At 41.4% G+C, this 10,047-nt stretch overlaps 1 protein-coding gene across 1 annotated transcript; it reads right to left on the bottom strand.

Annotated features, from left to right (window-relative positions):
- Window positions 1–3,420: 3,420 nt before the first annotated feature.
- LOC131927643 (POU domain, class 3, transcription factor 1-like) lies at window positions 3,421–7,464 on the bottom strand. The gene has a single exon (XM_059283400.1). It carries the CDS (start codon window positions 7,044–7,046, stop codon window positions 5,700–5,702), a length of 1,347 nt encoding a protein of 448 aa, XP_059139383.1. The 5' UTR covers window positions 7,047–7,464; the 3' UTR covers window positions 3,421–5,699.
- Window positions 7,465–10,047: the final 2,583 nt, after the last annotated feature.

Here is a 10,047-nt window from a genome sequence, read left to right as displayed (position 1 = left end):
AATTTTATTTTTATTGTGTGAATTTAAGGTTCCTTTAATTAAAATAGTTCTTAGACAGAAGGTATGAATAAGCTAGTTGTAAGATTGTTATGTGAATTGTGAACGTAGATCTATGGATGGTGCTATACAATTGGTAGGATGTATTGTAAACAGTAGGTCGCGAGCATTTGTTGAAAAGACATCCATTTTTTTCTCTCTAACAATCGTATCACGTGACAGAAGAGATGATGCCTCGTGAGGTATAGATGGTAGGAGGACGGGAGAGAGAGAGGGGGGGGAGGAGAGAGAAAGTGAAATTAAGAAAAGAGATGAAACTTTTTGGGTACAATGACCAAAACCCCAAGCCACCCTGACAATGACTAGACCTACCTGGCCACATGGCCCCATACAACAGATACCTGGCCACATGGCCCCATACAACAGATACCTGGCCACATGGCCCCATACAACAGAAACCTGGCCAAATGGCCTCCCACAAGATACCTGGCCAAAACATACCGGGGCACGCCCGAATAGACATATTTTTTATCCATCTATCTCTCTCTCTCCGTTTCCAATGTTTCATTTTTTAACCCCAATGAAATGATTGCATTTTGTGAATGGATCCAAGGTAGATTGAGGGTGGGGATGGGGGTGGAAGGGGGAGATCAGGTTTCCATCACGAGGCGATCTTAATTAACGCCGCACTATTTGCTTAAAACTCCGCGAAAGAAAATCTTACGCGGCGAAACGGAACACTTGTATTTCAAACTTTTAACGGCATTTTGTTTGTTTAAAAAACTAAAGGCACAGTCCAATTATTTTTACGAAATAAATGTCAGCCTTTTTTTTTTTTACGCTTCCCAGAGCCGAATTTTACTAGCAGACCTCAATTTGTCAATTAATTTAATTAGGCCTATCTGATTGATTTTAGTAGAATTTCTGTTAATGAACAAAACTTAACTTTAATCGCTTACCACTTTATAAAATTTTTAAAACTAAAATAATACGTTAACTATATATATATATATATATATATATATATATATATATATATATATATATATATATATATATATATATATATATATATATATATATATATCATTTCTTTCAATATTTCTAGATTTAAAAAATGAAAACTTCTCTGATGCTTAAATTGTACTTGGATTCTAGTTCAAAAATCGTTAGAATATATATTGATTAAAAACAAAGGCCGAATTTGTCCAACAATATTTGTATCCGTTAAAAAAATGTCGTTCTATCCTCCCCGCTAGGTGTCGTCTGGCTCTGTTTGTCCAGGCTCAGGTCTATCTAGGCTACACTGTAGCGGTGGGCCGACCTATGTAGGCTACAAGTGTAGCCGTGCTGCTACCCGCTACAGTGCGGGACCCCGAACAATGGCCCGGCTACACACCCCTCTTCAAATATTATTGCTGGCTCCACCGCTAGAAAGCAGTTAAACCAACTCTGTCGATCACACCTTTTCTTCTCCTTGATATTTCTGTTTTCTCTCTCTCTTTCTCTCTTCCTCTCTCTCACTTTCGCTTTCAATAGTAGACGGTGGAGGAAAAAAAAAACACCCAGCAATGAAATTTTAACCAATGATCGAGGTTTTCTACCGTGTCTGCCACATCCGAACGTTACACTGTGGATATTGTCCCGTGGTTTAAATCGATGGGACGGGTCGGACTGCTAGTTTTTTTGTTATTTTTTTTTCTTTCCTAGACTACATCTGTAATATTTTTCACCGGTCTGTTGCGTGGACAAGGTACCAGTAGAAGTAAAGAGATAGCTAATAAACAAGTAGGGCAACTGGCCAACCGTTAAAATTGACGGGTGGTGAAGAAAATTTAGATGTTTAACCGCGAGTGACTGAGGAATTATAATTATTTTTGACAAGATAGTAATATTTGTTTTTAAAAATGGGTTGTGCTTATAAAATAATGATTTGTTGTAGTTGAACGTATGAGAAATAACTGTACACAGTGTTGTTTCAATGAGACAAATGTACACGTAGTTTTACTGAAGTAGTAGAGTTCAGACAGGCAAGATCTAAACCCGTATCTTCATATTAGGTGTCATGTTCTGCGCCAACTGTTTTGTTTTAAATTGTCCATAGCTAGAATATTAGCTAAAGTATATAGCCATAATATTAGCTACATTCTCTATAGCTAGTATACTAGCTTCGGTGTTACAATATTAGAAAAATTATACAGTTATAATATTAGCTACATTCTATTTAGCTAGTACATTAGCTTCGGTGTCGATGGCTAGAGTATTAGCTAAAGATGGTGTTTAATACAATTGATTAACATAAAGAGCTGTCTATTTGGAATAGCTAATGGTGAAAAAAGACAAATCATAGCTAGTTTTGTTTGTTTTTTTTTTGTTTTTTTTTTTGGTAGTAGGTTTGCTTTCCAGGTTATGATGATATGGCGTCCGGTCAATTATGGGTGTCACCATTAATAAGAGAATGTCGTGTCACCAGCTCTATGAGAATGTCACCACCAATAACAGTGTGTCACCACCATTAAGAGAGTGTCACCACTTCAAGGAGTGTTTCCCCAAATCCTAAATGTTACCCTACATTTTGATCCCAAGACTAAATAAAACTGGCTTTTTGATTCAAGTACTTGAATGGTAAAATTCAACAAATAAAACGCTTTTTTTTTTAAAGGAAGAAAGAAAACGAAGTTCAGTGTTATAATATTTGTTTAAATAGTTAAATAATTGTTTTACAAGAATAAATAATGGATCTTGCATGAATGTAAACTTAATGTTAAAAATAGACCAGATAATACACACACACATGCATACATACACACGTGTATATTTTAGTCAACCCAGATTAGTAAACATTTCTAACGTACATAATGTTATATGTCTCATAAGTCATACACACCATACAAATGTATAAACGATGCTTACACTTACACATACATACACATACAACACAGCGTGTTTTAGCTCGTCACACATCAGTGTCAGTCAAATTTTTCTTGCTTGTTTTTAAATTAACATTATTTAACTTGGAATAAAACTTTGTGTTGATAATTAACATGCTACAGTTTTACACCTGAACAATTCAAGTGGTACACCTGTTTGGATAAACCCTAAATCTTTACAACTAACAAACCTGAACCTTTTCAATTACACATTTGCACCCAAACCAAACCCTAAAATTTTACACCTACCCACCTGAACCCTAAAATTTTACACCTACCCACCTAACCCTAAAATTTTACACATACCCACCTGAACCCTAAAATTTTACACCTACCCATCAAACCCTAAAATTTTACACCTACCCACCTAAACCCTAAAATTTTACACCTACCCACCTAAACCCTAAAACTGTACACATAGCCACCTGAACCCTAAAATTATACACCTACTCACCTGAACCCTAAAATTTTACACCTACCCACCTGAACCCTAAAATTGTACACCTACCCACCCCAGCCCCCCATCCAAATGTACCACACAAAGCCCGTAAACAATCATGTAAAAAGTTACATATAAAGACGTTCCCTATGTAACATAAGCAGACAGTTACACACAGAGGGTGGCCCAGGCACAAGGTAATTAACGTCATCACCCCCCGTCCCACGCGCGCTGATGAAATGGTATCAACGTCTAACTGCAAGATGGCGCTAGGTTTTATAGTAAATCAACGCCATTTGTTTTTCAGCCGACTGTCCCGCGGGTTAGGATCAAATCAATGGTGATTGGCTCGGTGTTCGTGTTTAATTTATTTCCTACAAATCGACATGCACTGAATTGGGAGAAATAAACGTAAGCTACGGTGACTACTCAACTCTATATGCCAACATTAATAGTTTCATTTCATTGGCCGTATTCACATTTTTTCTTTAAAAAACTGGTGATTTGTTTTTTATTTCATGTTACATAAAAAAATAATTGACATGTGTGTAGGATATTGGCTAACTAAATAATTGCATTTTGTTTAAATTTTAAAAAAATTAATTTGAATGAAAGATAACTTTGTAAATAAGTTATTTTAAACAACTTTACAACTTTTATTATATAAAAAGGGGTATTTTGTAATGAATTCGTGGTTGTTTTTTTTAATAAATTGTAGTGGAACATGGGTTTAAAAATAAAAATAAAATATTGATCTAAATAAAAATATTGTGTTTGTTTATTAATGTTGGGTTAGGTTTCAAATTTAGGTTAGGTAAATAAGTCTAGCACATTGTGCAAACTCACATTACACACTCAAATACACGCCGCGATCACACATTCACTCAACACACATCACACATGCATACATTCACCTGCAAATACATTTTATTTTTTTTTAAAAGTGAGACAGCCTTTTTGTGGTTCTCTCCAAAATGTTTTGAGTTATTTATAGCAAGATCACATGACTTGATTTGACCAATGGTAACAGAGACGTCACCCACTGTCTTACATTAGCAGCATGAATCACATAAGAGAAACATTGAAAACAGCAATCTCGGAAAATTGAGCCTAGTTTTTGAGCCGGGTCAGACGGCTCAAGCAGCCGGCTCCGGCAGCCGGCTTAAGGTGTATGCAGGATCACATAGCTTAGTGAATAATTTAATTTTTTTTTAATTAAAATTTTTTTAATCACGAGTAAAAAAAAAATTTACCCGGAATAAAAAAAATTTCCATCTAGTTCGTCAGTCTGATTGTATACAAGAATGAAATCCGTTTGTACTTTTATTTTAAATATTTAAATAAAAACAAGATGACTATCGTAACTCTTCGGTCTTCCTCGGCTCAACGTGCGATTACTCGGGGTTTAGCTGTGGGTTTAACATGTTATTATCCGGGGTTTAACGCCATTTTTCCGGGGGGAACACGGAGAAAAAAAATAGATGGCTCCACATTTAGCTGAGGCATCAGGTCGAAAAGATGCCAGCCGTGATACTGCGTCGGCTTCACAGACACGGCACCTTACAGGGATGAAAAGTCTTTTTCATTTCCTAATCCTGTTGGGTCGCCGGCACCGCGTATCTACCTTTAGAAAACCCCCTACACCCTGGTTGTAGACGGGTCAGGTTACTAGTAAAGTTTCCCGTCATATCCCCAGAACATACGGGCATCTCATTTATCGGGTAATATTTTTTTTTGCGGTGCTAAAATTAAAAATATTTAAGATGTTTGTACAAGAATATAAAAACCTTGCGTCGTTTTAGTTTGAGTGCATATTTAAAAATGGAAACACGTTCCGACTTAACAATAAAATGGTGTTAAATTGTGTATATCCTAGAGAAATTATTTCATCGAGAAATTTAAATTAAAAACGCAGTGATCCTGCATTATGATACGTAAACAAGATTAGCCTTAATTATAATTAATTATTTAAATGAGTGCATGTTACTTACACACATGGGGGTGTGTTGATACCTGCGTTAAGGCTAACTGTGTCCTGGAGTGTCCTGGAGTGTCCTCAACAAGTCCTGCAGGGAATCCACGAATATGTATCGTATGTAAAGACATCCTGTCTAGGGAACAAGTTCAAGCTGGAACAGAGCACCGGTAGGTCTGTGGTGCTGGACCAGGGCTGGGGACCAGAGGTGTGCGGGGAATAGTTCAGGTGAAAACTCTCGGGTAGAAGGTACAGAGTCGTTTTACCGTGGCGAGTACGGGGAATAGTCTTCAGCGTGGTGTGCTCCACTGTAGGAGTCCACATACCGGTGATGGTGATGTGACTCCTCGGCCGCTAGTCAGTGCGACGGCGGCGAATGTTTCATTCCCAGAGAATGCTGCTGTTGCTGGAGCTGGTAGTGGTGTGGCACGGCGGGTGGAGGCGAGTGGGAGCCGGGGTGGTGCTGGGGGTGGTGCGGGTGCCCGCCCATGGAGTAGGAGAGTAACGAGGAGACCTGAGACATGGGCGACGACCCGGGGTGGTTCATCGAGTGGGGCGTCAGGGAGCTGCTGTAGCTCTGCATGACCGGGGAGCCGCCTCCGCCGCCCCCGCTGCTGTGTATCGGGCTGCAGGAGTCGTGGAGGGGGCTGCCGTCGTTCAGGGACGAGTCGTCGTTACCCTCGGGCATGATGATCTCCCCGTTGGGTCCGATGTTCCCCGGGGGTGTCATCCGCTTCTCCTTCTGCCGGCGGTTGCAGAACCACACCCTCACGACCTCCTTCTCCAGCTGTAGCTGGTCGGCCAGGTGGGTGATCTCCGGGGCAGACGGCTTCGGGCATTTCATAAAGTGACTTTCTAACGCGCCTTTTACCGTCACCTCAATGCTGGTCCTCTTCTTCCTCTTTCTGCCTTGAGCTGCGATCTTATCAATGTTTGTGGGCGACCCTGTCGTCGAGTCGGCCTCCTCCAACCACTTCTGTAGAAGCGGCTTCAGTTTACACATGTTTTTGAAGCTGAGCTGCAGGGCTTCGAACCTGCAGATCGTCGTCTGACTAAACACGTTGCCGTACAGCGTCCCCAACGCCAGACCGACATCCGCTTGCGTGAAGCCGAGCTTGATGCGGCGTTGTTTGAATTGTTTTGCGAAAGCTTCGAGGTCGTCGGAGGTGGGGGCGTCTTCGTCGGACGGCGGGTGTGGGTCAAGGTCGTGGTCGGGGTCCCGCAGGACGTGGTGCATCTGGTGCCCCGGGGACATCATGCCGTTCATGGACATGGGGTAGCCCTGGTGCTGCATGTGCCCGGGGTTCTGAAGGGACTGTAAGTTCTGCAGGGGCGGCATCTGCCAGTGCTGCTGCGCCACCTGCATCTGATGGTGTGTGGGCCGGTGGTGCAGGGTGCCGCCGTGACCGTCCATGTTGTTGACAGAACTGACCTTCATCTCCTGGTGGTGTAAGTGCCCCATGGTTGACCAGTGTCCGGTGTCCCCGTGCGGACTGTGACTCAGCCAGGGGTTGTGGTGCTGCCCGCCGTGGATGTTGTGGCCGTTTTGGTGCGGCTGGGCAGGGATGTACTTCATCTCCGGCATATCCCTATGCGGTGAGTACTGCTGGTTGGAAACATGCATCCCGTGGGTCATGGGTTGACCCGTGTTGAGTGACGACGGCACACTAGATGGCAAGTAGAGGGATGCGCTAGGTGCCGCCATACTGTAGCAATCCACAGCTATGGTGAAAGTTGGACAGCAATATTGAAAGCTAGGCTAACCTGCGCTTCACGCTGGCGGTAGCATTCATGAAAAACTTTGCTCTTGACCGAAATAAATTCTAAGTTTTCCACACAGGTCAAGTTGAATATAAAAAAAAAATGACGAAGATCTAAAATGTATTACCTTGTAGTACGATTTCAAATTCGCATAAACAAGCTCGAGTCTAAGCAAATCCGTTTCTTAAACACACAGAAAAAATTGAGAAGTCCACAGAATTAGAATTCTGACTAATCTACTTTCAGGCCGTAAGACACACACAAATAGTCACAAGCGGTCAGACTGGCCAAATGTGTACACTTCACAATAGCTAGTGCAAATCAGACTTGCAAAATCCGACTGTTAGTCTGCCTTATTCATGCATTGTGAATCGTACGAGTTCAGCGCTAGCATTATCATCCCAGATGAGGCGCGAGCGACGTCTCCATTGGTCGACGCGAGGGCTTGATTGACAAATCATTATGAACGATTAAATTACAGCCACCTCGCGGCTCGGCTCAGGATTGGCTGCAGACGCGAGAGAGGGCCCGCTTGTGTTTCACGTTCACGCACGACGTTATCGACCGCAACAGCCTCGCTAAGCCTCGCTTTCGCTTGGGTTCTCGTGTCTTTTTCCCTTCGACATCTCGTTCTGTTCAAATCTAATTCTAATTTTAACTCCATATTCTGAATTATTTTTTTTTAAATTCATGTTTGTATTATTTTACAAAAATATATTTTATAAATTCTAGTGTAAATAACGGTCAAAGTACTTTTTTTTCTAAAGATAGGGTATAGAATTTTTTTAACCGAACTAAAGAGAAAAATAAATACGAAAAAAAATTCTTTTATGGGCGTGGCCAATTTATTGCCCGGTGGAAAGGGAGGGGGAGCTGAATTACCAATTGGGCGGGGCTAACTTTTGTTTAAAAAAAGAAATGACAGATCCTCCTCAGACAACGCCCCCTCGTCTGATGAAGAAGAGGGGGGGGGGAGGCTGGAGCCGATACTGGCAGAGTCCGTAAGGAAGGAACTAGTCTAATACACGGCGAGCGTCATTTTCATCTTTTTTTTTCCTATCACTGTCCTGGTGCTCACCACTAGCTTCTATTACAGGGTGTAGCTACATTGTAGGGGGGGGGGGGGAGACCATCTTCACTTGTCTTGGTTCTAATGACAAAAAAAGAGGAGGGGGGGTGGATGGATGGATGGACGGGGGGGGGGGTAACACCGTGCACGGGTCTGTAAACATGGTAATTAGTTCCAAATTAAAAGCCGCTTTAGCTCGTTAGGTTGATCAAATACATTGACCACAAGGGATGACCGCAGCTGATACGGTCAGTCGTGTTTCTGACCGGTGCTGACCGCTGGAAGATTGCTCGTGTCAGCTGGGTTTGATCCCCGGATCTTTACATGCTGTTTTTTTTATTGCGTTTTTTTTTAAGCGGGGGTTAGAGGGGAAGGGGTGGAGGAGGGATGAGACGGGGGGCTGTTTTTGGATAAAGTGTACCATCGATACTTAAGTATAGATGGTTGCTGTTTGGGGATAAAGTCGGGGTTTCTTTCAGACATTTTGCTTTGAAAGGAGGGTTAGATATTCAAACCTATGAGGTTGAGGGGGGGGGGGGGGGAATGGACAATGGTTAAAGCATATATTCTTATGTACATGTAATGTTTTACATTATTCTCTTTTGTCTGCGAGGATTTGGGGTGGGGGAGGGGAGAACACACCTGAAAATGTATGAAAGAAAACGGGGATAAAGTATAGCTTCTTGGTACTTGGGATAAGATCTAGATGGTTGGTGTTTGAGATAAGGTTTAGATGGTTGGTGATTGGGATAAGGTCTAGATGGTTGGTGCTTGAGATAAGGTCTAGATGGTTGGTGTTTAAGGTCTAGATGGTTGTTGATTGGGAGGAAATATAGATAGTTGGTGATTGGAATAAGGTATAGATGGTTGGTGATTAGGAGAAAGTATCGATGGTTGGTAATTAGAAGAAAGTATAGATGGTTGACAAGGGTTGGCGCTCCCTAAACATGGTTGACGCGGGCCAGCCTAAAGGGTTAGAGATACAATTCTTTGACTTAACAGTTCATTAAATGCAGAGGATGTAGAGTTAATCTGTTTCTTTCATCTCGGCTTATGAAGGGGTTGTGTCGTCTACACTTTACCTAACAGATTCTACATTTCCCGAGTCATGCTAGATACAGAATAAAGCTAAGTTGACTTAGGTATCTGAACCTGTGACTTTCAGGTTAGGAGGGGAGTGCACTAGCAGACAGTGGTGAAAGGACCAAAATGTCGACATCTGATAGGAATGGTACTGACAAGAATGGTACTGACAAGAATGGTACTGACAAGAATGGTGCTAACAAGAATGGTGCTAACAAGAATGGTACTGACAGGAATGGTACTGACAGAAATAGTACTGACTGATAGGAATAATACTGATTGTTAAGTCTATTAAGAAAGTATTGGTGATTTTTATTTTTAATTCATCTTTTAGAAATGAGTAATAAGGCGAAGTGGTGTTTTTTTTTTAATTTTATTATAAAATGTTACCTCCTATTTAATTAGAGTTTGTGTTAGGATTAGGGAAAATGATACGTGACAGAGTTTGGACCCTGGGAAAATGAGGCTCATTAGCTGGAGACGGTACGCCATCTCGGAAAGAAAATAACCCAATCAACTGCTGCGTTGCAGAATGTTCGTGGCTGAAGTCGGAGCCGACGAACCGTATGAGACATAACATGTTAACATGTAATACTATTATGTTACAATGAAGAACGAAGAAGAAGAAGGTTAGTGATAATAACAAGAAAACAATGATCTTTAACAGTCAAATACCCACCAGGAATCTAGTCGACGTATATAAACACGACTTCTGTTAGACGCTTATAACTACCATTTCCGATAGACTTATATTACCACCTCTGTTAGACGTATATAAATACTACTTATTGTA

The sequence above is a fragment of the Physella acuta genome, unplaced genomic scaffold (genome assembly GCF_028476545.2).
Source record: "Physella acuta isolate Inbredline_101_S28 unplaced genomic scaffold, ASM2847654v3 ptg001425l, whole genome shotgun sequence".
Classification (NCBI taxonomy): Eukaryota; Metazoa; Mollusca; class Gastropoda; family Physidae; genus Physella; species Physella acuta.
Note: the sequence above shows the minus strand (reverse complement) of the source record. Positions and strands in the feature narration are given on the sequence as shown.